Raw genomic sequence first — 25,925 nt, forward strand, 5'->3', positions numbered from 1 at the left:
TTGAAAACTATAGAGACAGAATTCTATACCAGTGGTGATAAAATGAGAGGTTTTATCAATTTTAATAAAACACATACACGTCCTTTATCCTCGCTCGTAAATTTCAGTCTCCTTTGTTCCTTAAGTCTTAACCATTAACTATGCTTTCTATTGTTATGGTAAAGTTCATTGATTTTATTTTTACTTCATAGAAACAAAATAACATTAAGGAGAACTTTAAATCCCTCTATTGGGATAACTAGGTACTTCTGGAACAATGAGTTCCAGATATGGCATTTATAAAGTAGTTTTTGAATTGATATGAACAAAAAGGTGAAAGGTGGTCTTCACCCAGTGTTTTAATTGGGAGGCTTGAAGAAGAGATTTATTTAGAAGACAACCGCAAAAATCTTTGACACATAATTACCAGCACATTGTGCAACATTCCTTTTCCTCTCGAAGATTGCTTGGAAGAGGTGCTTATCTGCAATATGTCAGAATTATGTATTCGAATTCCCCATGAAAACCCCTTTGATATTCGTAAATCAAAATGAGCAATTCTTGTAAAAATTTAACTTTTCCTTACCCAATATAACCTTAAACTATCTCACATATGCGGTTTATGTTCTGAAACTTGGTAATTTACACTGTATGCTGAGAAGGTTACCAAATCAAGAACCCTAACTATATAGAGGCAGTATGTTTGTTTAGGCTCTGTTCACACTTGCATTTAAAAAATTTAGTCAGGGGTTCCATTAGTCTGAAGCACTATTCTTGAAATCATAAATTCCCCAAACTTGACAGAACCCTCGTTCTAATAACCATACCGTTATAATGTCAACATTTTAATTGAGCACAATAGAACCCCCTTGAAAACAGCATGAAACCGGGAAAACCCCTTCAAAGAACACAGAACCCTGTAGATAAAAAAAAGTTTGTAAGGCTAGATTAACATACAGACTTCAGGTGCATTTTTAGCAGCAATATTAGTATGCTTGATAAAGGCTCATACTGAGTTGAAACGTTGCTTGTGGAATAAACAGGATCACTATTTTTCACTGAATTGGTTGTGCTGCCTCATTTTCCATTTCTGGAAATTGTCATTGGTAATCACTCGATCCGACCCGCTTACACTGAACCAGTCAGTCCCGTGGACCTGACAGATACAGGATTCAGTGCAAGATATGGCTGCTGGGTATACAGAATACAAAGCCGTTGTATCCCAAAAAGTAAAAATAGTTTTTAATAAAATGTATTTTAGGAAATTACACCAAATCATACTGATTTACAATTTTATTAAAAAAAATGATGTCAAAGGTGTACATAGCCTTCAGCAAAAAATTACTCAAAGATACCAAACTGAAACAAACTCAAAAACTGAATCTTTACCTTCTGTTTGTTTCAGTTTGGCATCCGTTATGCTTCGATTTTAATAAATCCTTCTTTTTCTGTATTTAAATATTTTATTTTTTTCCTTTCTTTTGTTTCAAAATAACTTTAATTGGGTTTTTGTCCTAAGAGAAGTAACACAATTTACTACAAAGAAACTCCACGCAAGAGATTTGCAATAGTCAAATAAAACTTCCTCAAACAGAGCGGACTAGTACAATAGAAAATACAAGCAGTCAGATGGGTGAGCAAGCAGGGACATCCACACCTAGATTATCTGAAAAACAAAAAGTAATAGAGTACTTAAACAAGGGAGGCCTCTCACGAGTGAGCTAAATGTTGTAAACCTGGTGAGTTGCTCTGATCTTTCCAGGGCTGCCAAGTGACCAGGCATAATTCCGTACTGTCAGTTCCTGGAGTATAATTTTTTTTTTCACAAACCATCAATTTGTTAATTTTCTCCATAACTAAATTGAAAGACAAACGTTGTGATTTTCAGCTTGCTGCAAACGGAATCCTAGCTACCATGCATGTGAACTGGGAAAACATGTGTTGCTGTTTATTGAAACCCAGGGTCCATCTCCCAGGAGCCAAGCAGCCGGGGATTTAGGGAAAAGCTACCCCATCGTAGTGCTAATAAGTTCACAAACCACACCAGACCAGAAAGTAGAGAAAATCTGGCGTGACCACCAAACATGTAGGTGTGAACCTATCTCTTGGCAACCCCAGAAACAAAACAAGGAAGAATATGGGTATATCTGATGAATTCGGGAAGGAATGAAGTATGTACTGTGAATAACTTTTAAAGAAGTCTCGGCCAAGCTAACTTAATGACTGCCCTTAGATACAGTTGTGCAACAATCATGCCACCGAGGGAAAGATAGGGTCACCCCTAAATCTTGTTTCCAGCAAAGCCTAAACTGCAGTTTAGTATTATGGGGAGGAGCGAGACACATAGAATATAACGGAGATATAGTCCCAGGTTGGAATGGATAATTACGGCATATGAGTTCCAACTGTACATCTACTGAGGCAGCAGAGAGGGGAGAAAGTGAAAAATTTGACCCATACAGAAACTCTCCGCAGGGGGTGGAACAAACTTGTCCTGGAAGTGATTGCTGCCCATCAATTTTAGAATAGAAAGCAGATTTACAGAGAACAGTCAAGTTCTGTCTAATCCACCATTGAAAGGGACCAAGGGACATACCAGGCTGGGTTTTTAAAGATTAGGGGCAAGGGAAGAAGGGCTATCCTGTAATTAAAATTTAAAGCAAAAACTCTGCCATAGAATGAGCGAGTGGTGGCTAATTGGTGAGAGTGATTTTAAATTCAGTAACAAGGGGTCTGGTATTCCACATAAGAGCTGCCAGGGAGTTAAACGGTAACAAATCATTTTCAATCTGAACCCAGAGGGAGCCTGAGCTGGGGGGGCTAACCATCATTAATTGATCAATTACAGAGCCATTGTAAGATTGAAGTAGATGGAGCACTGCGAGGCATCCTAATCGCTTATGATAGTACATACATTTTTTTTCTAGATCTGGGCACGATTATAGTCCAACAAACTGTTAATATTTTTTTTAAATTAACTACATAATTTTTGGGCAATAGAATGGGGAGACAGCAGAAGAGAATATGCACGGCAATGTGACCATTATTTTCGCATTTATACGACCTATCCATGATAAAAGTGGAGAGTTCCATTCTAAGAGATCTGTGGCTAATTTATGTAACAAAGGTGGATAATTTTGTCGATATTAGGAGTCAATTTAACTACCCGGTAAGGAATAGCCTGGGCGTGAAGCTGAAAGTTAAAATTAAGTCTCATCAAATTTGACTCCTGCTAGGGGATTTGGCAAGGTAAAAATTCTAAATTATTATAATTCTTTTTCAGTCCAGATAACAGGGCAAATTTCTCTAACCGTGTTATCAAATTAGGAAGAGACCGCAATGGTTTTGTCAGATTGAGCAATAAAACATTTGCAAAGAGATTGAGCTTATATTTCTTGGGGCCTATGCTGTGGCATAGCTATAGGGGTTGCAGTGGTCGGGCCCCTAAGCCAGGGGGCCCGCAGGCCCCTCTCACCAAACTAACGCTAACGTTGACTGTGCTGTACTAAGGTGGAGGAGTCCGGATAATCACACTGCCGCACTCCGCGATGTATCAGGCAGCAGTGGTGGACGTGCATGCGCTGCTGTGCCCTTACTTCCCCGTCATAAGGATGAATTTGCTGTGCACATTGGTCTCTGTGCCTGGGTTATTCTCCTCCTTCCCGCCTGCAAAAGACTTTCAGTACGCTTTAACCTGAGAGCTGAGCTGCCGAATAACTTTAGAATAACTTTAGATAAGACTAGGACTGTTATGTCGGCAAGCACCCTGCCGTCCCGTCTTGTCTTCTCTGCACTTGCCAAGGAAAGAGAGAAAAGAAAACCTCTTATTTCATTCTTCTGAACAGTGCAGAGATATTTCCATCCCTATTTAAAATGTGTGCTGCTTTGTATATCTTAGTGCATGCTAACTATACTGTACCACTTCATGGTTCACTGTCCATGAAAGATACAAATATATGGTATGGGTGGTAATGAGGAATAATTTAAAGCCTATGTAAAACTTTTTTTTTTTTTTAAATGGCTTTCGAAGGTTTACATAAATGTCTATGATGCCAAGAGACCCATTCACATGTACCATGGTTGGGCTGGGAAATCCGGCCCACACACGGACAGTTTTTCATGGCCCAGTCGCGGTCGTGTGCAAGAGATGAAAGACCTGAACCTGTTAAGTCAGCGGGACTGACGGGTTCAGTGACAGCGGGAGACACGCAGGATCCACCTGTAATCGATCACATCTAAGTTATGAACTTAGATGTGATGAATAACAGGTGGATCCTGCGTGTCAAGGACATGCAGGACCTGCTGTCACTGAACCTGTCCGTTCCGCTGACCTGACGGGTACAGGATTCAGCGTAAGATACAGCTCTATATACAGAATACAAAGCAGTTGTATCTCAAAAAGTAAAAATAATTTTTAATGAAGACTAATTATAAAGTTGGTCAAAACACTCTGACCTTTTTATTAGAAAAAACGAAAAATCGCTTTCAAAGGTTTACAAAGCCTTTCAGGATTTTGTAAAATAGTGCCAGTCCAGCTGGTGTAGAAGCACAAGCTGTGTTTGCTGTGCTGACCTACAAATTCTGCTGTAGGGAGAAAAGGGTGACTGTCCGCCAACCAAATGGAAATGTACAAGGAACTGGAGGGATAAAGTCATAAAGGGTCAGTGTAAGTAATTTAAAAAAAAACAAAACACAAAACTTTACATTTAGATATATTAGCACTATAGACATATTGTCCATGAAGACTTGCCATGAGACAATCCACAGTCATGCGGACCCCACAGTATGTTTTGGCAGACTGCAGGAGGTATTATTAATTTAGGAGGCTCAGAGGGGATTATTACTTTGGGGCACTATTACTGTAGTGTTGCACAAAGGAGTGTACTATTACTCTGTAGGGGCACTGGGGGTAGGACGTTTGTGTACAAATACAAGTCATGGCTGGAACTTGGAAGAAGTCAAGAAGGGAAAGAAAAGACGTCACCTGTAAGTCATTGGCTGAAACTGTACTGTGCTCACTTTTCACTGTGTAGAATGGTTACCATTATTGGGGGCTGCATTATTTAGAGGTATGGGGGGGGGTGGTACAAAACATATGTCTTGGGGTTTGGGCCCATGAGCTTTTTAGACCCCAGCAACGCCCCTGGCTACTTGGGCTTCATTAATGGGTCACTTAAGAGACCCAGCAGTGCCGCTGAATATTACGGGTGGATGGGGGGCCCAAACTGAACTTTTGCACCAGGGCCCTGAGCCTTTAGCTACGCCCCTGGGGCCATGGATAAACTTGAGATATCGGGTTGAGATTGCCTCGCTCCCCGTTTGAATGTTGATCGGATCCTTATATTGTAATCCTTTAAAATAACCTTCTACATATAATCTCAAAGAAGATATAAAGGGACCTACAAATCCCATGATATCCAACACCTCAAACAGGTAATCAAAATAGATATTAAAATGCCTTTGATAGGCTAAGGCCAGAATCCGTCTTATTTTGATTAGAATAGTGAATAATATTCAAAGTCTTTCTGATATTATCAGGGGCTTGGTGGAAAGGAATGAATCCCACCTGATCCTTATGTATCAGAGAGGAGAGCAATCTATTGAGACACGAGGCAAGGATGGAGGTGAGTAGTTTATAATCCAAATTTAACCCCTTAGTGACCACCAATACGCCTTTTTACGTGATTCACTAATGGGCTTTAGGCTAGGCTGACGCCTTTTCACGTCAGCCTAAGTCCTGCACGGGTCTCCCGTGCAGGCAGGAGTCGGGGCTCTGCTGTCTGATGACAGCTGAGCTCCTGCTCCAACGCCCGCGATCGAAGTTTACTTCGATCGCGGCCATTTAACCCGTTAAATGCCGCCGTCAATAGCGACCGCGGCATTTAACTTTGTTTACAGAGCGAGTGCGCTCCCTCTGTCACCCATCGGCGGCCCGCGAATGAAATCGCGGGTCTCCGATGGGGTGTCATGGCAGCCGGGGGCTTGATAAAAGCCCCCAGGTCTGCCCTGGACATATTCCTGTTAGGACGCGCCGGAGGCACGTCCTAACAGATTGCCTGTCAGATTTACACTGACAGGCAATAATGCTCTGGCATACGAAGTATACCAGAGCATTATAGCAGCGATCGGAACATCGCACAGTAAAATCCCCTAGTGGGACTAATAAAATCAGTCATCAAAGTGAAATAAATATTATTAATAAAAAGTACAGTAAAAAAAAAAATCCATTTTTTTCCATAAAGAGTGGTTTTATTTAGTAAAAGTGTAAAAAAAAAACAAAAGTACACATATGTGGTATCGCCGCGACCGTAATGACTTCATTAATAAAGTTAATAGGTAATTTAAACCGCAAAGTGAACACCGTAAAAAAAAAACGCAAAAAAGCATGGCGAAATTGCAATTTTTTTCCATTGCCCCCCAAAAAAGTCATCATAAAAATGAATCAATAAGTCCCATGCACCCCAAAACAGTACGTCTCGTCCCGCAAAAAACAAGCCCAAATAATCACTACATTGATGGAAAAATAAAAAAATTACGGCTCTTGGAAAGCGACGATGCAAAAACAAATAATTTTAGTTCAAAAGTGTTTTTATTGTGCAAAAGTCGTAAAACATAAAAAAAACCTCCACATATGTGGTATCGCCGTAATCGTACCGACCCATAGAATAAAAGTAACATGTTATTTACGTCGCATAGTGAACGGCGTCAATTTAAAAACGCATAGAACAATGGCGGAATTTCAGTTTTTTTTTATAATCCCCCCCAAAAAGGTTAATAAAAGTTAATATAAAAATTATACGTACCCAAAAATGGTGCCATTAAAAAGCACAACTAATCCCGCAAAAAACAAGTCCTCATACAGCTATGTAGACGGAAAAATAAAAAAGCTATAGCTCTTTGAATGCGACTATAGAAAAACGAATAAAATAGCTTGGTCATTAGGGCCTAAAATAGGCTGGTCACTAAGGGGTTAATACTGATATCGGTCTATAGTTAGAGGGCAGGAGATAGTCCTTTTTGGGCTTAAGGATGACCATAATTTGCGCAGCCAGAAATTTTTGGATGTAGGAAGTGATGTGCATGCACAGTAGGAAAAATTGATTTCTTAAACGAAATAAATATACAAACTATATTTACAAATATTTACAAATATATATACAAACATTGACTTCAATGTAAAAAAAAATAAAAAATGGAAAACTTCTTTCTGCCAAGTTTTGATCAATTTCAACAGAAAAAAATAGATCAGCAGCCTAAAAAAAACATTGAAATCAATGGGTACTATTGCTGAAACATCTTTCCCCGTTTTTCTGTTCCTATGACAGAACCGAGTAACGGAAACCACAATGCGATCACAGAGCCTTACAAGTCACACAAAAAAATCACATGTATAAGACATAAGTTGAAAATTTCCAGAAAAAAGCATTCAACTTTATAAAACTGTATCTTTATATGTGTTTTTAATGCAGCCCAATATATTTAAGGTCAGAATTCTTCTTCAGTCACCTACTCATCATTTCAATAAAGAGCCTCTTCTCTTTAACCTCTTGGAGACACAGGCAGTTTTGGCCTTGTGGACACAGCCTATTTTTTTTAAATCTGACATGTCACTTTATGTGGTAATAACTTTGAAATGCTTTTACTTATCCAAGCGCCTCTGACATTGTTCTCTCAGGACACATTGTACTTTGTTAGTGTTAAAATTTGGTAGATACATTTAGCGTTTATTTATGGAAAAACACCGAAATTTAGAGAACATTTCCAAAAATTAACATTTTTCTACATTTTAATCGTATCTGCTTGTAAGACAGATAGTAATACCACTCAACATAGTTACTAGTTAACATTTTCCATATGTCTACTTTATGTCCGCATCATTTTTTTTAATGTCCTTTTATTTTTCTAGGATGTTACAAGTCTTAGAACTTTAACAGAAATTTCTAACATTTCCCCCAAAAAATTCAAATGCCTATTATTTTAGGGACCAGTTCTGTTCTAAAGTGGCTTTGAGGGACATATACGTTAGAAACCCCCATAAATCACCCCATTTTAAAAACTGCACCCCTCAAAATATTCAAAACCGCATTTAGAAAGTTTTTTAAAAAAAATCTTTAGACGTTTCACAGGATTTAAAGCAAAGTGGAGGTGAAATATACAATTTCATTTTTTATGCAGATATTCAGTTTTAATGCATTTTTTTTCTGTAACACAGAAGGTTTTACCACAGAAACACAACTCAATATTTATTGCCCAGATTCTGCAGATTTTAGAAACCTCCCACATTTGGCCTAGTGTGGTAATGGACTCAAACACCAGACTCCTGGAGGAGCACCTAGAGGATTTTCAGTCCTCCTTTCTATTAGAAAATATTTTAGGCAATATGTCGGGTTTGAAAAGGTCTTGTGGTGCCAAAACATTGGAAACACCCACAAAAAGCCACCATTTTGGAAACTACACTCCCCAAGGAATTCATCTAGGGGAATAGTGAGCATTTTGACTTCACAGTTTTTTTGCTAAATTTCTTTGAATTAAGCCATGAAAATTAAAATCTATATTTTTTTCCAATAAAACATACAATGTTTTATTTTTTACAAGGAAAAAAAGGAGAAAAAACACTCCGACATTTGTAAAGCAATTTCTCTCGATTATGGTATTACCCCATATGTGGTAATAAATTGCTGTTCGGACACACGGCAGGGCATAGAAGGGAAAGAGCGTTTTTTTTATTTTAAAGCTCAAACTTTGCTGAAATGCTTTGTGGGACCATGTCGTATTTGCACAGCCCCTGAGGGATCAAAATAGTGGAACCCCCCCCCCAAAAAAAAGTTACCCCATTTTGGAAACTACACCCCTTATGAAATTTATCTAGGGCTATAGTGAGCATTTTGACTCCACAGGTTTTTTGCAGAATTGAATATATCTAAAGCTTAGATTTTTTTAATTTTCACAAGGGCTAAACGAGAGAAAGCACCCCAACATTTATAAAGCACGTTCTCCTGAGTACGGCAATTCCCCCATATGTGGTCATAAATTGCTGTTCGGCCACACGGCAGGGCTTAGAAGGGAATGAGTGTTTTTTGGCTTGTGGAGCTCAAGCTTTGATGTGTGGTATACTTTGAAACACTCCTTTATGCACAGGCCAGGTTTTTCTGGGCCAGTGTAGCACTGATAAGTGGTGTCCTTTCTTATCTCCCTTTTGGAACATACTCTGGACCTTTTTTGGGACCTTCCCCTCAATGCAGTTTGGGGAACATTGCTGGGAAAGTGCAGCCCTGGCACAATATGGCTGCCTTCGCTTCCAGTAGATGTGCTTGTGCCCTCCCCATCCTGGTTTCCAAATAGAAGTGCTTTGATAACCACCTATTGAAACTGAAGAAATGTCCCTGTACGGCCTGGACATCGGGATAACGCGTAAGCAATGGCATCTGTACAGTGTTCTCAGCAATTTTTTTGTACCACACCCTTGTCTTCCACATGGCACTATACGGCTTCAGCACTTGATCTGAGAGATCAACCCCTCCCATGCATATATTCTATCCGATGATATCCCAATCTGGCTTGGGGGTCACTGTACTGGAACCTTGTACAGGGACAGAGGTGTTGTCGTCCCCATGTATTGTTGTCAAGATACTTGATTGAAAAACGTGTTCTCGCTGCTCTGCTCTCACCCCGTCTGACACTCTGGCCAAGCTGTGTTTTAGGGAGGCCTCTCTTGTTTTTGTGAATGGTGATGCATGCTGCAGTATTTCTGGTGGAGAGGCACTTAAATAGTGGGATGCTGGTGTAGAAGTTATCCACGTAAGTGCGATAACCCTGGTCCTGCAGTGAATGCATCAAATCCCACACTATTTTCCCACTAACTCCCAGGACAGGGGGGGCATTCTGGGGGTTCAATCCTGGAGTCCTTCCCTTTATAAACCCGAAACCTGTGGATGTACTCTGAGCTACTCTCACACTGCTTGTATATTTTTATCCCCTCTTACTTGGAAGGTATTGGCGAAGTTTTAGCCTCCCTTCAAAATGTACAAGGGCTCTTCTAATGTAATGTTCTTTTTTTGTATGCTTGGCTAAATTTGGTGCTAAAATGCTCAATGACTGGTCTGATTTTAAATAGGCGGTCATATGTGAGGTCATCACAGGGTGGGTACTGCGCATTATCATTATAATGCAAAAACTTTGAAATCGCTTGAAAGCGATTCCAGGTCATGGCCGTGCGGTAAATTGGGGTGTTGTACAAAATATCTGTACTCCAGTATTGCCAAATCTCTTGCTACTTTACTAGCCCCATATGCAGCACAAGGCCCCAAAATGTCATCTCAACCGCATCTACGGGGCACCACCTGAGGTGTCTAGCATATGATGTTGTGGGGTTCTGGGCAATAAATTTCTAGGAGTTTAAATTGGTCTGGGCCACCATTAAATTCACAAATTCCTCACTGAAATTTTTTTTTTCTGTTAGACCTGCAGTCTCAAAATTAATTCCTGAGTTGCCCATGAAACCAGGAATCTGGGGCTCATAGTTTTCAGGGGTGGGTTCCACGTGAGCTCACTAATTTGGGGGTTTCCTAAGCTGATGTTCTAGGGCGCCGTCGCGGGGGTTCCTCGTCACTGGAGGAGGATGCTGAGAACAAGATGGGCCAAATTCCTCTTCTCCCTCAATGGCCGAATCAATGTCAGAGACCAGGAGGGCGCAATTTGGATGATTGATTGGGACATTTTTATTAGGGGGTGTGTAGTGCTTGAACATGTGTAATACTGAATTTATTTTTACACAGAGGCTTGTGTGTGTTGTGCTTTTACATGTGTATAAATGTACAAAATAAAAAAAATGTTGAGAATAAAGTGTACTGAACAAACTTCAGTAAAAAAGAATTATGGCAATATAAAACTGCAAAAAAAGTTCTGACTTCCTCACCCTAACAAATTATCCCTAACGCTATCCCTAACTGTAGTATAAAAATTATACTACCGTAAATTTAGACTAAAACTATAAAGCTACGCTATGTAAAATTTAGTTAACGAACTTCAGTGAAAACCAAACTGAACGTCTATCAGTAAGTGACCATAATACTGTAACGCTATTTATTAGTACTAAAAAACTGTAGTATAAAAAATTGCTACAGTAAATTTAGACAAACTGTAAAGTTACGGTATCCGTAACTGACGCAAACAAACTGTAGTATAAAAATATACTACAGTACATATACACTAACGCCCTACCTAAGCAGGTAGTAGCTACACCTAAATATATATATATTTTTACATTTTTAAAAAAGCCAAAAGAAAACCTGCGTCAACAAATTAACACTTAGGCTGATTATAGACTCAACACACAGAAAGCTTTAATTATCAACCAAAAAGCAAAACACCTGCGCCCAAAAATTTGCACAAAATGATGATCAGTGATGGTGGTCACTGATCAGTGCTCGGCGGCCGCAGAATGCACACACAAAATTGGCGCAGGTAGAAAAAATAAAGTGACAGTCAAGGACTGAGACAGGGAAATTTAGGGACAGAGCAGTGCTGTTGCTATATGAAAAAAAAAAAAATATATATATATATATATATATATATATATATACTGTATATATAGCAGCAGCACGATCACTCACTCACAGAAGGATGCAAGATGAAGATGCAGACTATCGCCAGCAATACAGCTCACAGTAATGGTCAGAGGCAGTTATGCACCAGCTCTGCTCACCGTTCCTAACCGGAATGAGGCAGGGTGTTTGAAGTGTTTGAAACGCCCGCCATTACTGTGAATGGTCGGCCTATGCAGACTGACCAATCATAGCGATCTGGGAGGTGGCACCACCGCCCCACGAATACAAGGCAGGGATTGGAGCTGTCCTAGACTGCACCAATCACCATGATATTACTGATTTATGCTGAATAAAAACACGATCGCCGATGCGGGGGGGGGGGGGGGTGATGTCAGGGACAGCAGCCATCTTTACTCTGTCACACGTGACTTGTTGCCAAGGGGTTAAATGTGTGTAATACTGATGAAGTCTACAGTTATTTAGCTTACTATTTTGCATACTTTTAAATAAAAAAATAAAAAGTATACATAAACCAAAATGTAGTTATTGGCAAAAACAAAGACAAAGGAAAATAAAATGATTTAGTTGTATGCAAAAATATTTGTGTTGATAGCAATTCTAAATGAGCCTATTCATAGGCAATTTCCTACAAAATCATGCTTCCCTTATATTTAGCCGCAGTGGTTTTAATCTGTAATACACCACATAAGTGGTTCCATTGTTTTATTCTGCTGGTTGCTTTAATCAAAGGACAATATCATAGAATTGAACATATTAAGTCCTTGGCTTAGAATATTTTTGAAGAACTGGCACATGGAACTGCTGGAAGCAGATGGAGAGCTTTATATTGTAGAGTAAAGGTGTTCCACATCAACAAATATGCATGTAAAGCGTTTGCAGAAATTCATTATAGTAAGACAAGTGAGAAGGATATTTCCTATTTATTCACGTTAATTATACTTGAGAAAAGCTTTTCATCTACAACTCCTTTGATGTAAATCGTATGATAGAGTTGTTAAACATGTTTGGGATTCTAGTGTTACAAGACCCTCCAAGACCAGATATCATGTATTGAATATTTTAGTATTGCAGTATTTATGCGGTATGCTTTAGCGTCAGTCAGACCCGTAATTCAGGTGTATCTGCTAATAAAAACATATAGATTGACTTTTGTGTTGAGTAGAGGGCCCACCATCAAAGAAGCAACTAAATCACGGACCAAATAAAGATAGAAAGGGAAAACTGTGTGGCTTACACAAGCCAGGATATTAGTGATATAAATAAACAGGTATGTGAAGGATTTCGGAGACACTTGTCTATTACTGCACCTCCGGACTAGATTTAGTATTTTTCAATAATATTACAAATACTTGTATTTGTATGACTTTACATGATTTTGTAGGTTATGTTTTAAGTTAACATACTTTGATCATTTACCACATACACATCACTATAGCTATTTCACATGAATCGTAAAAAAAATGTAAACTGTATTTTATTAATTTTCCATAAAATCCACAATGAAGGAAAAGTGAAGGGTATATAGAAAAAAAGGGAACTAAGAAAAAAGAAATTACATGCAGTCATGTAGGGCAACGCAATTTTGAATTTCATTGATTTTTACAATATATAACCTGCAAATTCGAGCTTTAATTGGTTCCATTGCTTCGGCTTTTCACAGGTCTTTTGCAGCTGGTGGAGATTCTCATAAACCTACTGATCTTGATATGTGCGTCAGCCACTGAAAGTGCATCAGCCGGCTTTTCGAGCCTTGGGGGATTTGGCAGTTCTTATTATTACAGCATGGGTTATAGCATGAGTGGATTTCTGGGGGATGAAGTGGATCAGGTGGCACAGTTGGATGTGCAGTACAATCGAATGAAGCTTCCTACTATTTATGCTGCTGTTGCCATCAGTCTTCTTCTACTGACTCTAACATTATCATTCCTGGCAGCCAGTTGCATGTCTGGCACTGCCCAAAACAGAAAGCTTTTGCTGGTTGAAGAAGTGTCTAATGTATTGTTTGCTGTCACATATATTATATGTATTGCGTTATATATTTACTTTATCAAATGGATCAATGCTACAGAGGTGTGTAAGCAACGAGAGTCTCTCTACAATCGCCGTGGCTATAACTCTGTGACCTGTGACATCATGGGTACAGAGATGGCTGTATGTGTATTTGCTGTGATACTAAGTGTGCTGTATATTACTAGTGCTGTGTTTGTTGGTTTAATGTTGAGAGAAATTAAAATGAATACCAATACCCTAGACCCAGAGGCCATCAAATACACTAGACCACAAAAAGAATTCAAGATGCTAAATCTTACAAGTGAGAGCGATAGTAAAATGATAGAGAACATCTCTACCGGACTTACCGTGTAGTCTTATTTCTTACTTTAATTCTTACTGCAGTGAATGCAGTGAATGCCTCAAAGTTACAAATCGTGGATGATATCCACTGCAACTTCTTAGAGCTTTTAAATCCGTTATGTGACCTAAGTATACACAAAACTGTCATAGAAACACTATATGGCCAAAAGAAAGTGGACATACCTCCTAATTATTGAGTTAGGGTGTTTCAGCAACACACATTGCAAACAGATGCATATAGTCATGTAATCTCCATAGACAAACATTAGTAGTGGTATGGGTAGTACTGAGCTTAGTGACTTTAAACGTAGCTCTATCATAGGATGCCACCTTTGTCACAAGTCCGTTAGTAAAATTTCTGATCTGCTAGATCTGCCCTGGTTAACTGTAAGTGCTATTTTATATATGTGTAACAAAACTTCAGTCAAAAAGAGGTAGACTAAGAAAAACGCAGAGAGTAGGGCTGCCAAGTGCTGAGGCGCATGGCATGTAAGAAAAAACAAAACATATCTTCTATTGCATCACTCACTACAGAGGTTCAGGCTGCCTCTGGGAGTGATATCCGCACAAGAATTGTGAATCAGACTCTTCCTGAAATGGTTTTCATGGTCGAGCAACTGCACTCAAGCCTAAGATCACCATGCACAATGCCAAGTGTCAGTTGGAGTGGTGTAAAGCACGTCAAAACTGTACTCGGGAGCACTGGAAACGTGTTCCCTGGAGTTATGAATCCTGTTTTACTATCTGGCAGTCTGATAAACTAATCTGGGTTTGGCAGATGCCAGGAGAATGCATAGTGCCTACTTTAAAATTTGGTAGTGGAGGGATAACGGTCTGTGACTGTTTTTAAAGGGATTGGCACACACAAAAAACATTTATTGCCTATCCACAGCATATCCCTGGACACAAAGTAAAGTCCATAAATACATGATTTGACAAGTTTGATGTAGCTTGAGTGCCTGCATGGTGCTCCAATCTCAACCCCATTGAACATTTTTTGGATGAATTTGAATGACAATTGCGAGCCAGACCTTCTCATCCAACATTAATATCTGACTTCACAAATACTCTTTTGGCTGATGGGGCACAAATTCCCACAGATGCACTCCAAAATGTTCTGGAAAGCCTTGCCAGTAGAGTGGAGGCTGAAATAGCCACAAATGGGGACCAACTCCATATTATCACCAATGGTTTTGAAATAAAATGTCCAACAAACTCAAATAGGTGTGATGGCTAGGTGTCCACATATTTTTGGCCAGATAGTGTATGTAGCGTAGATGTATAAAAACCATAACTTTACTTACATAATATTATTGGCTATAAAATAAATGATAAGTTAAGAAAAAAGTTATGGCTAAGTACATCAGTTTGCACATGGGAATAGGAGGGGGGAGCCCAGTGTGGTAATTCATACCATCGTCCTGCCCATAAACAACATTTTGAACTTCAATGCCAGTAAAAAGCCAGAAAGCACCAGGTGTAGAGCAGAGCAAATACTATAAAGCTGTGTTGTCTGCGGTGTTGTCCTATGGATTCTCTACGTACTTTGCTCCCAGAGTATGTAATGACGCATATCACAATGTGACATTTATTCTATTCCAACACATTTTATGTGTTTATTTGTTCTAACAGAAACTGAGTAAAAAGTCACCCAGATGAATCATCTAGTCACGGATGGCTACTGATCATCTCTTTTAGGTAGATTTGTATTTACTATACCTCAGCTCAAGTGTTTTTACCTTACTTTAATATTTTCACTTTGTATTTTTAATGTAATTACTACCTCTTAAGTGTGTAAATTGCTTCATTGTGCTGTACTGTAGCCAATGTGTGTGTGTATATATGTATGTATATATATATATATATATATATATATATTTATTTTTTATTTTTTTATTTTTTTCCTTTTTGCAATTTGTAACCTAATGTTTTTTTATTTCTTTCAAACTGTACTTGTTCCCAATTCCGCATTTCTATAAATGTATCAATGAAAGTCAAGTCCTATTTGATTCACTACACATCCCAAAGTTGCCAATGAGGTTGATAGCAGTAGTGATTAAAAAACAAACAAAAAAATTAATACTAAAGGTGTTTTCACATGAAGACCCCTGGCTATCAGTAGATATCACTTGGAGAAGCCACAGCTGGTCAACCCTTTTGTGGCATTAAATGGTGGCCATTTAAATGAGGCAACAGAATTGTGAGTGTAGCTCTGGGATATTATACCGGTTTTGGGGCGCACTTCGGGGGTGCAGGAAAAAATGTCCCGTTAAATACTAAACTTCTTTATGCCCTACTCGGGGAAATTCACTGCATATTAATTTATTATTGAGGTGGTCATAAAACCCTATGCCGTGATCTCCCTCTCCAGGTAGCTGCAGGAAGAAAGAAATGTATCATTGTACTCTGTGGCTATGTGAGTAATAACCACATACTGTAATTATACTATATAATAATAATAAGGGTTAACCACTAAACCACCTTATACCTCAAGGGATATTTCACAATTACTTATAACCACCCTAGACTGCCATATATTATGTATATCAATAGTAACCCATTCATCACCCTACACCACCAGTGAAACCACTAGACCATCAGGAGTATGACTTCACTATCAATAACCCAAAAACCACACTTTGTATAAATGTGTTATGTCATTTATGTAGAAAGTTGGCAGAGTGAGCATATTCGGGGGAGTCTTGCAATATCTGTTGCGGGCACCAATGCACTTGGAAACTCTCATTTAAGAGTCCTGCGTTTGCCCCTGGGCTGTTACTTGGGATCATTGAAAAAAAAAAAGTGATGTAATACATTTGAAAAGTAGATTGTTTATTTATGTAAATTGTAAAATGATGTTTAAAGATGGACATATGCTTAGATGAAGATTTTCTTTTGTAATCTCCACAATATCATCTTGCTCTTGCTTTAAAGGGTTTGTGTCATTGATACTATTATTTTGTAGATCTTTGATTACAGAACAAATAAAATAATCACTTATTCAAAACGTAAACCAAACCGGTTTAGCAAGCTTAAATATTTATTTTTCTGCTGTATATTCGACAAATTCTGGCTTCTTTCTGTATTATAAGTATTTGCTTCCATAATATATGTCTAATCCTTTTGGACCTCTACCTCTTAGTACTTAAACTCTCTGCCACTAGTAGGGTCATTTGTAAAAGGATCCTGAGAAATCCCATTGACTTATCCATTTATAACTCGTTTTACAACCAGTTACTGCTATTCTTGCTTTTAAAAAATACTGGAACTCCTGATAAAACGCATGAAATACAAGCATGAACAGAGCCTTATAAGTCTTAATATTTTTATATTCACTACTTTAAAAATTACACTTTGTGAACAAAGCCTGAAGGTTTTCAGTTTTATAAATTCTTCAGTACTTCTTGCATTAAAATCATAATTTGACTAAGCAGCCACTGGATAGTATTTTTTTTTTTCTTTCTGCTGAGCCAGATGTCTTTCTTGGTAAAATGCACAGAATTTTTAGTGCAATATTTTGTATTTTACCATTATCAGGATTGCTGGAGGGGGTTTAATTTTGTACTAAAATATATAAAAATGAAAAGGTGACAATAAAGCATTGCTGGACAATGAGTGTTAAGTAAAAAAAAAAAAGTGTTTTTCGAATTTTTGGTTTTCATATTTTAAAGGCTACCGTTTATAACGGCCGACTGATCCAAGTAGTCACCGACAGACCCCGTTAACTTTTAATAGGATCCATCGAGGTTCTGCAGGGGTTTCCTCTTTTTTGATGGCAAGAATACTGCTGCATCATCAAAAAAGACACAAACACAGACTGGATTCAGCAAGGCAAGTTTGAATATAGACTAATCTTGGTAAATAGTCCTGTAAATGAAATCTGTGCAAAAGGTAGCAAAGAATAAAAATTACGATGATAATGACACTTTTATTTATATAGCGACACCATACTCCCAAATGACAAATAATGAAAAAAACCTGAACATCAACAAACAATAAAAAAAAAAAAGGGGGAGAAAGGCCCCCCCCCCCGTAAAAGATGTCTTAATGATATCAATGTTTCAATAAAGGCAGCACTGTGTATTATCATTTACAGGTTTTTAAATGGTGCCATAAAGAAGGATTTCTAGTCAAGGTTTGGCTATAGGAGTTGCATAGGTAGCCATCACAAAAAGCACCAGGGAGCCCATAGGCTCCTCTGCTCACTTGGGCACTAGCACCACAGGTAGGAACGGAACTACAGTGAATTTCCGATATATGTTAATTTCACAATTATAAAATCACACTGCACATATGGCAACACAGTATATCTCTGGGGAACATGTATGGCACAGTATATCTCTGGGACAAAGTTAGAGGTCCAGCACACAATATAATGTGAAAAAAATACAAAACTGTTTTTATTTAAATCAAAATTAAAACAAGAAATTAAAAAATCCCGGGAGAGAACGCTTACGCGTTTCAAACTTTTCAGTTCTTAATCACTTCTTAATTAAAATTTAATAGAAAGTTAAATGGGTTGTCCACCTTTGAAAAACAATTGTGTAATACATATATAATGAAGTATCTTTGTAATATACTTACCGTTTCAAAGGTGTAAGAGGTCTTCTACTACAGAGTTGTGTCACGTGACTCTGCCAGCATCGTAAACCTTCTCTTCCACTGTCTGATCTTCTTCATTCTGTACTTCAGGACGAGCTCCTCTACCGGTCCTCTGCTCGAACGGTGCGTCATCTGTGACGTCCATTGTCGTGGGCTCTTCCGATCGACGTCTTCGTGAACTTGCGCCTGCGCGTTTCACTTTTTTTTATGAATCACGCATGCGCAGTAAAAAATAAAATGTATTGCGCCTGCAAAGTTGATTTATTGCTTTGAATGCGCAAGCAAAATAAATCAACTTTTAATGTGGAGACGCAATACATTTTATTTATACATTCATATTTATTTAAACTTTAGCAGCAATTTCTCACGTTTTCAAGAAAATTTCAAAAGGCTATTTTTTCAGAGACCAGTTCAGTTCTGAAGTGGCTTTCAGGGCCTTATATATTAGAAAGTCCCCATAAATCACCCCATTTTAAAAACTGCACCCCTCAAAGTATTTAAAACAGGATTCAGAAAGTTTCTTAACCCCTTAGGTGTTTCACAGGAATTAAAGCAAAGAGGTGAAATTTACAATCTTTATTTGTAATAAAAAAAAATCTGTAACACAGAAGGATTTACCAGTAAAACACCACTCTATATTTATTGCCCAGATTCTGCAGTTTTTGGAAATATCCCACATGTAGCCCTAGTGTGCTAATGGACTGAAACATAGGCCTCAGAAACAAAGGAGCACCTAGTGGATTTTAGGGCCTTCTTTTTTTAGAATATGTTTTAGGCACCATGTCAGGTATGAAGAGGTCTTGTGATGCCAAAACCATGGAAACCCCCCAAAAGTGACCCCATTTTGGAAACTACACCCCTCAAGAAATGTATCTAGGGGTATAGTTAGCATTTTGACCCCGCAGGTTTTTTACTAAACTTATTAGAATTCGTCTGTAAAACTGAAAATCGACTTTTTTTTCTGAATTTTTTTTCCCGAAATTTTTAATTTCTACAAGGAATAAAGGAGAAAAAGAACCCCAAACATTTGTAAAGCAATTTCTCCCAATTACGGTAATACCCCATATGTGGTAATAAACTGCTGTATGGACTCATGGCAGCGCTCAGAAAGGAAGGAGCGCCATTTGGATTTTGGAGCGCAGATTTTACTGGAATGGTTTTCAGTGCCATGTCGTGTTTTGCAACGCCCTGGTGGGACCAAAACAGTGCAAACCCAAAAGTGACCCCATTTTGGAAACTACACCCCCAAGGAATTTGTCTAGGGGTTAGCACTTTGACCCTGCAGTTTTTGGCAGAATTTATTGGAATTGAAAATCTAAATATTTTTTCTAATAAAATGTAGATTTAGCTCAGATTTTTTCATTTTTACAAATGAGTAAAGGAGGAAACGCACCCCAACATTTGTAAAGCAATTTCTCTCAAGTACAGCAATACCAAATATGTGGTAATAAACTGCTGTTTGGACACACAGCAGAGCATAGAACGGAAGGAGCACCATTTAACCTTTGGAGCTGAAGTTTTGCTGGAATGGTTTGCGGCGCCATTTCACATTTGCAAAGCCCCCAAGGGGCCAAAACAGTGCAAAACCTGCAAAAGTGACCCCATTTGGGAAAATACACCCCTAACGGAATTTATCTAGTGGTGTAGTGAGCATTTTGACCCCACTTTTTTTGTTGCTGAATTTATTGGAATTAGGCAGTGAAAATGAAAATCTACATTTTTCCACTAAAATGTTTGAATTTTTGTCATATTCACAAGGAATAAAGGAGAAGCTCCCCAACATTTGTAAAGCAATTCCTCACAAGTATGGCAATACCCCATATGTGGTCATAAACTGCTGTTTGAACACACGGCAGGGCTCAGAATGGCAGGAGTGCTACTTGGCATGCAGATTTTGCTTGATTGATTTTTGGGCACCATGTCACATTTGCAGAGCTCCTCAGGTACCAGTACAGTAGAAACCCCTGAGAGGTGACTCCATTTTGGAAACTATAACCCTCAAGGCATTCATCTAGGGGTGTAGTGAGCATTTTGATCCCACAGGTGTTTCATAGATTTTATTAGAATTAGGCCTTCTTTACACGAGTGTTGCGCACCTCGGACTTGAAAAACAACAGTTTTTCATGGCCGAGGTGCATCCGTGCTCGGCGCTGCGGGACGCGATGTCTCACATCCCCCATAGATGAGTCTATGCAGGGATGTGTGATGCGTGAAAAGATAGGACATGTCCCAATTTCCCACGGACCCTTCACACGGTCCGTTGAAACAACGGCTGTGTGAACGGCCACATTCAATTACATAGGTCCGTGGGACGGCCGCTGTTTCAACGGCTGTCCCACGAACGTTTAACACGCTCATGTGAATTAGGCCTTAGGCAGTGAAAATTAAATTACATTTTTTCCAAAAATATGTAGTTTTTGCTCCCAATTGTTTATTTTCACAAGGGGTAATAGGAGAAAAATTTCTCCCGAGTATGGCAATATCTCATGTGTGGCCCTAAACTGCTGTTTGGACACATGGCAGAGCTCAAAATGTAAGGAGTGCCATTTGTCTTTTAGAGTGCAGATTTTGCTGGACTGGTGTACGGGCCCAATGTCGCATTTGCAGAGATCCCTTAGGTACCAGAGTAGAGTGTAAAACCCTAAGAAGTGACCCCGTTTTGTAAACTACACCCCTCAAAGCATTTATCATTTGCCTGGACATATGACATGGCTTAGGAGTAAAAGAGCACAATGTGCATGTGAGGCCTATTTTGTTGATTTTCGCAGCATTGGCCCACAATATCAGGGCTCTGGGATCAAATTGTAAAACAAACACCCAAGTTGTTACCCCAATTTTGGAAACTGCACTCAAGGCATTTTTTAAGGGGTATAGTGAGCATTTCGACCCCACAGGTTGCTGTTGTTTTGTTTGTTGTCAGTGGATGGTGCAAAGTGAAAATTTTAATTTTCCACTGATATGCCATTTTAGTGCACAATATGTTGTGCCCAGTTTGTGCCACTGAAGAGAAATACCTCCTAAACTGTTAAGCAGGTTGTCCTGGGTAAGGCGATGCCATATATGTGGACGTAAACTGCTGTTTGGACACGCTGTAGGGGTCAGAAGGGAGGGAGCGCCATTTGGCTTTTGGAGCACAGATTTTGCTTGGTGGTTGTTCTGTTTGGGGGTTTTGCTGGTATTTCAGTTTATAATGTGGGGGCATATGTAATCTGTGCGGAGTACATCAGGGCATAATAGAAGGGTATAATAATGCGGTAAATAAATAATAATCCACAGGCCGGTGTCGCACTGATAAATAGTGCCCAGTCTTATCCGCTTTTGGAAAGCTTTGCTCATTTTGCATCGCCATAGTCTTAAAGCCAGAACTTTTTTATTTTTTCTCCACCAGAGCTGTGTGAGGGCTTATTTGTTGCGGGACAATCTGTAGATTTCAATGCTACCATTTTGCGGTACATGCGATTTTTTTATTTTTTTTTAATCACTATTTATTTCATTTTTTGGCAAGCAAGGTGACCAAAAACCAGCAATTCTGATGTTTTTTATTCTTTTTTTTTTTTTTTTACAGTGTTCACTGTGCGCCATAAATGACAATTTTACTTTATTCTGCGGGTCTACCATTACGGCGATACCATATGTATATTGTTTTTTTATGTTTTGCAGCATTTGTACAATGTTTCAAATTTATTTTTTGTGTCGCCATATTCTGAGAGCCATAACTTTTATTTTTTCATCAAAAAAAATCTGTGGGAGGGCTTGTTTATTGCGGGACAGGCTGTAATTTTTAATGGTTCAATTTTGGGGTGCATGCAACATTTTGATCACTTTTTTTTTTAATTATTATTTTGTTTTGAGAGGGGTGCTGAACAAAAAACATTGATTCTGGAATTGTTTTATATTTTATATTTTTTGGTCTTCACAGTGCGGGTAAAATAGTGTGATATTTTTATAGTTCGGGTGGTTACGGACACTGTGATACCAATTATGTGTACTTTTTTTATGTTTTCCATTTTTTCCTATAATAAAATACTTCTTATGGGGGAAAATGTAATGCTATGTATTAGAGCTGTCCACTATTCACTGACAGGGAGCCTATTACTCGTCGCCTCCCACCGCGGCCTAATAGGCTCCCGTACTAGGAGGCGATTGTTAGACCTCTGGTTGCCATAGCAACCATCGGCACCCTTTTTCGGGTGCCGATCATTGCCGTTAGCAAGCATCGGGTGCGATCTAACCACCTAGATGCAGCGATCACTTTTGATTGCTGCATCTAAGGGGTTACTTGGCCGGATCGGAGGCTAATTCCGGTCCTGGCCGTTGCAGCGGGATGTTAGATGTAATATACAGCTGAAACCCGGCGGTGAGGGCGCTGGCTCAGCTTCTGAGCCACTCCATCACCATCAAGTACAGTTACAAGAGAAGGCGCTAACACACTAGCGCCCATCAGGTAACTGTACATGATATTGCGGGTAAGTGGGCACACTGTTACATGGAGATCAGACGCTGTAACAATATTTACAGCCAGTTTTGTTGTCAAGGAGCTGTAAATGGTCAGTCTGCTGTGACTGACCAATCACAGCGATCGCCGGCAGGGGACCGCTGTGAATGGTCCCGTGCCATCAACTGTCATAAACAGTTGATGGCACAGTTCTGTCACCTTGTCCTTTGATAGGGTGACAGTTTACATCCATGACGCACGAGTACGTCCCGGTGCATTAAAGTATTGCAATGCATGACGTACCGCTACGTCCTGGTGCGTCATGGGCTTTTAAATATACAAAATGACACATAATGAAAACAAATGAATGTCAACAAAGAATGTTATAAGAGAAGAGAGGACCATTAACCGTTCATTAAATCAATCAATCAATCAATCAATCAATCAATAAACCATAAATAGACAGTAATCTTTTGTGGTGGTAAATATTTGTATCTAGTGCTATTGCTGCATGCTGACGACTATTATGTAATCTGGGGCCCTTGCACACATTTGCTCCTATACTATCACAGTTCACATAAACCCATATTCTTAAAGTGTAGCTAAACGTTTGACAAACTTCTGACATGTCATAGAGACATGTCAGAAGTTGTGATTGGTGGGGGTCCGAGCACTGAGACCCCACCGATCGCTAGAACGAAGAAGCTGAAGTGCTCGTGTGAGCGCTCAGCTGCTTCGTGTCTTCGGCTTTTTCCGGAAAGCTGATGTATCAGAGTACGGGCTCATAGACTTTCTATTGAGTTCGTACACAGATACATTTATTTCCGGAAATAGCCGAACAGTCACGAAGCAGCTGAGCGCTCACACGAGCACTTCAGCTGCATCGTTCTAGAGATTGGTGGGGGCCTCAGCGCTCGGACCCCCACCAATCCAAACTTCTGATGTGTCACTATGACATGTCAGAAGTTTGTCAAACGTTTAGCTACGCTTTAATTCTTTTGTAAATGATATACATGGCATAATCATTTTTCTGCAGTCCAAAAGCTTTAGGAAAATGTAGATCTGAAGCAACTCCATTGGACCATTGTATGCAAGACTTTGTTTACTATCTTGGATGACTGGATACTCAATAGTCAAATGTCTTTAATCGTGTCATGCCAAACTATTTTTCGGATTCTGGGGTTTATGCATCATACAGAAGAGCTGGTCTTTTACTGTCCTTGATGATTTTGCTTTATGATGGTACACTACACTGGTGGTGCTACCATTAAGAACTCTGATCTGACAGCTACATACATTACTGTTGGTGGCAGTATTGACTAGATTTCTGTATGGCAACAATTGTAGCCCAAATATTGATAGTATGTCCAAGGTTTATCTTTTTACAAGCCTCCATGTGATCCTGTTAATTCAGTCAAAAAGCCGATTATCTGAACCAATCCAAATGAGCTGCTTGACTAAGCCCATATTGGTACTGAATTGGCCATTCACTTGGTTCTTGAGACTCTATACAAAGGTTATAAGGTATTAGGATATAGCAATTCATTATGATCACTAAATATAAAGCTATTAATGATACTTCAATTTTGTCTTATGTTCAACACTAATGTTTTTCTGTATTTTCTTTTGAAAGGAGTCCTGCAGTTTGTGGAAACGGCAGTGGGTATCTTGGTACTGATCTGCGTGGTTGCATCCTATGCCGTTCTGAGTGGCTATACATCTGCTGCTGGTTTTGGCTCCTTCAGCATTGATTCAGCATACACTCCATTTGAAGGTACAGAACTGCAGCAAGTGAGAGATGTGGACCTGCAGTACAGTCAACTGAGAGCTCCAGGAGTGTATGGAGGAGTTGCCTTCAGCTTGTCATTCTGTGCCTTAACAATAGTCTTCCTGATTCTGGGGGCTAAACCCATACACAGGGTATCTATTAAATTACTTTTTGCAGAGCTGATATTTGACGTTGTGGCTTGTTTGGGTTACATTGTTGCAGTTGGATTATATCTGCACTTTATCAAGAAAGTCAATGCTACCGACACTTGTAAAACTAGGGAGCGCCTATATGCGGGCCGTGGTTACACCTGGATGAACTGTGAAGTACAAGGTGGAGACGCCGCTGTGGCTATATTTGGCCTTGTTGCTGCATGTGTTTATCTTCCAAGCGCCATCTTGTGTGGACTGTATATCAGAACTGTACGTGACTTCAGGAAGAACTACCTGTCTCATGAATATACTCCTACATCATACAATGACAACCAACAAACATCGCACAAATCCAGAGAGATGAACCATGAGGACTTTAACTTTCTTCCTAGTACACTAGTGTAGACATGGACAAGGACTGAGATAAAAGTGTTGCTTTCATTGTCACTTACAGTACGTATACAGTGGCATCCCTCATCTCTATTATTTACCTACTTTCTTGTAATATTGCGACTATTGGCTCAATAGCCAGTTTTTCTTTTTTTTTTGGGGGGGGGGGGGGCGTATCTTCATAAACCATATAATAAACACATAACAAAAATTAAAGCATTGAAACAATATGAATTATCTGGGGAAGGTACAACTACCCTTGATGTGTTACGTTTTTGTCAATAATGTATTTAAAGGCAGCATGTGATCTATATGCACCACTGATAAGATAGATGTCATTTATTACAACTAGTATAATATAAACCTTTAAACACTCTTTTAAATCCTCGCACCAGGACTTGCCCACACACTGTGTTTAATAACTTTCCTCGTACAGTATATATCGCTCATACATGAAAATGTATTAACTGGACAACTCGGCACTGGACTCACCAGAGCTGAGGAGCAAGCCCAGGAGTTAGGCTTTAAAATGATACCTATATACTGCAACATGTGAGCTCTGCCAAGTCTGATTTACCGTATTTTCCGGACTATAAGGCGCACCGGATTATAAGGCGCACTTTCTATGAGCGCCTTATAAGCAATCATGTTTCATATATAAGGCGCACTGGATTATAAGG

At 39.1% G+C, this 25,925-nt stretch overlaps 2 protein-coding genes across 2 annotated transcripts in view; both read left to right on the forward strand.

Annotated features, from left to right (window-relative positions):
• Positions 1-14,095, forward strand: part of LOC142652519 (MARVEL domain-containing protein 3-like) — a 28,190-nt gene extending 14,095 nt beyond the window's left edge. The window contains exons 3-4 of the mRNA XM_075828169.1: positions 13,207-13,857; positions 13,941-14,095. Of these exons, the coding sequence (XP_075684284.1) occupies positions 13,207-13,857; positions 13,941-14,095 (806 nt within the window). The remainder of the gene's footprint in view (positions 1-13,206; positions 13,858-13,940) is intronic.
• Positions 14,096-24,507: 10,412 nt separating this feature from the next.
• LOC142652520 (MARVEL domain-containing protein 3-like) lies at positions 24,508-25,307 on the forward strand. Its single transcript, XM_075828170.1, has one exon. It carries the CDS (start codon positions 24,508-24,510, stop codon positions 25,258-25,260), a length of 753 nt encoding a protein of 250 aa, XP_075684285.1. The 3' UTR covers positions 25,261-25,307.
• The last annotated feature ends 618 nt before the right edge of the window (positions 25,308-25,925 follow it).

Source organism: Rhinoderma darwinii, chromosome 5 (genome assembly GCF_050947455.1).
Source record: "Rhinoderma darwinii isolate aRhiDar2 chromosome 5, aRhiDar2.hap1, whole genome shotgun sequence".
Classification (NCBI taxonomy): Eukaryota; Metazoa; Chordata; class Amphibia; order Anura; family Rhinodermatidae; genus Rhinoderma; species Rhinoderma darwinii.

Coding starts and splice junctions, on each gene's coding strand:
- LOC142652520 (XM_075828170.1), top strand. CDS start 24,508: ATGATACTTCAATTTTGTCTTATGTTCAACACTAATGTTTTTCTGTAT.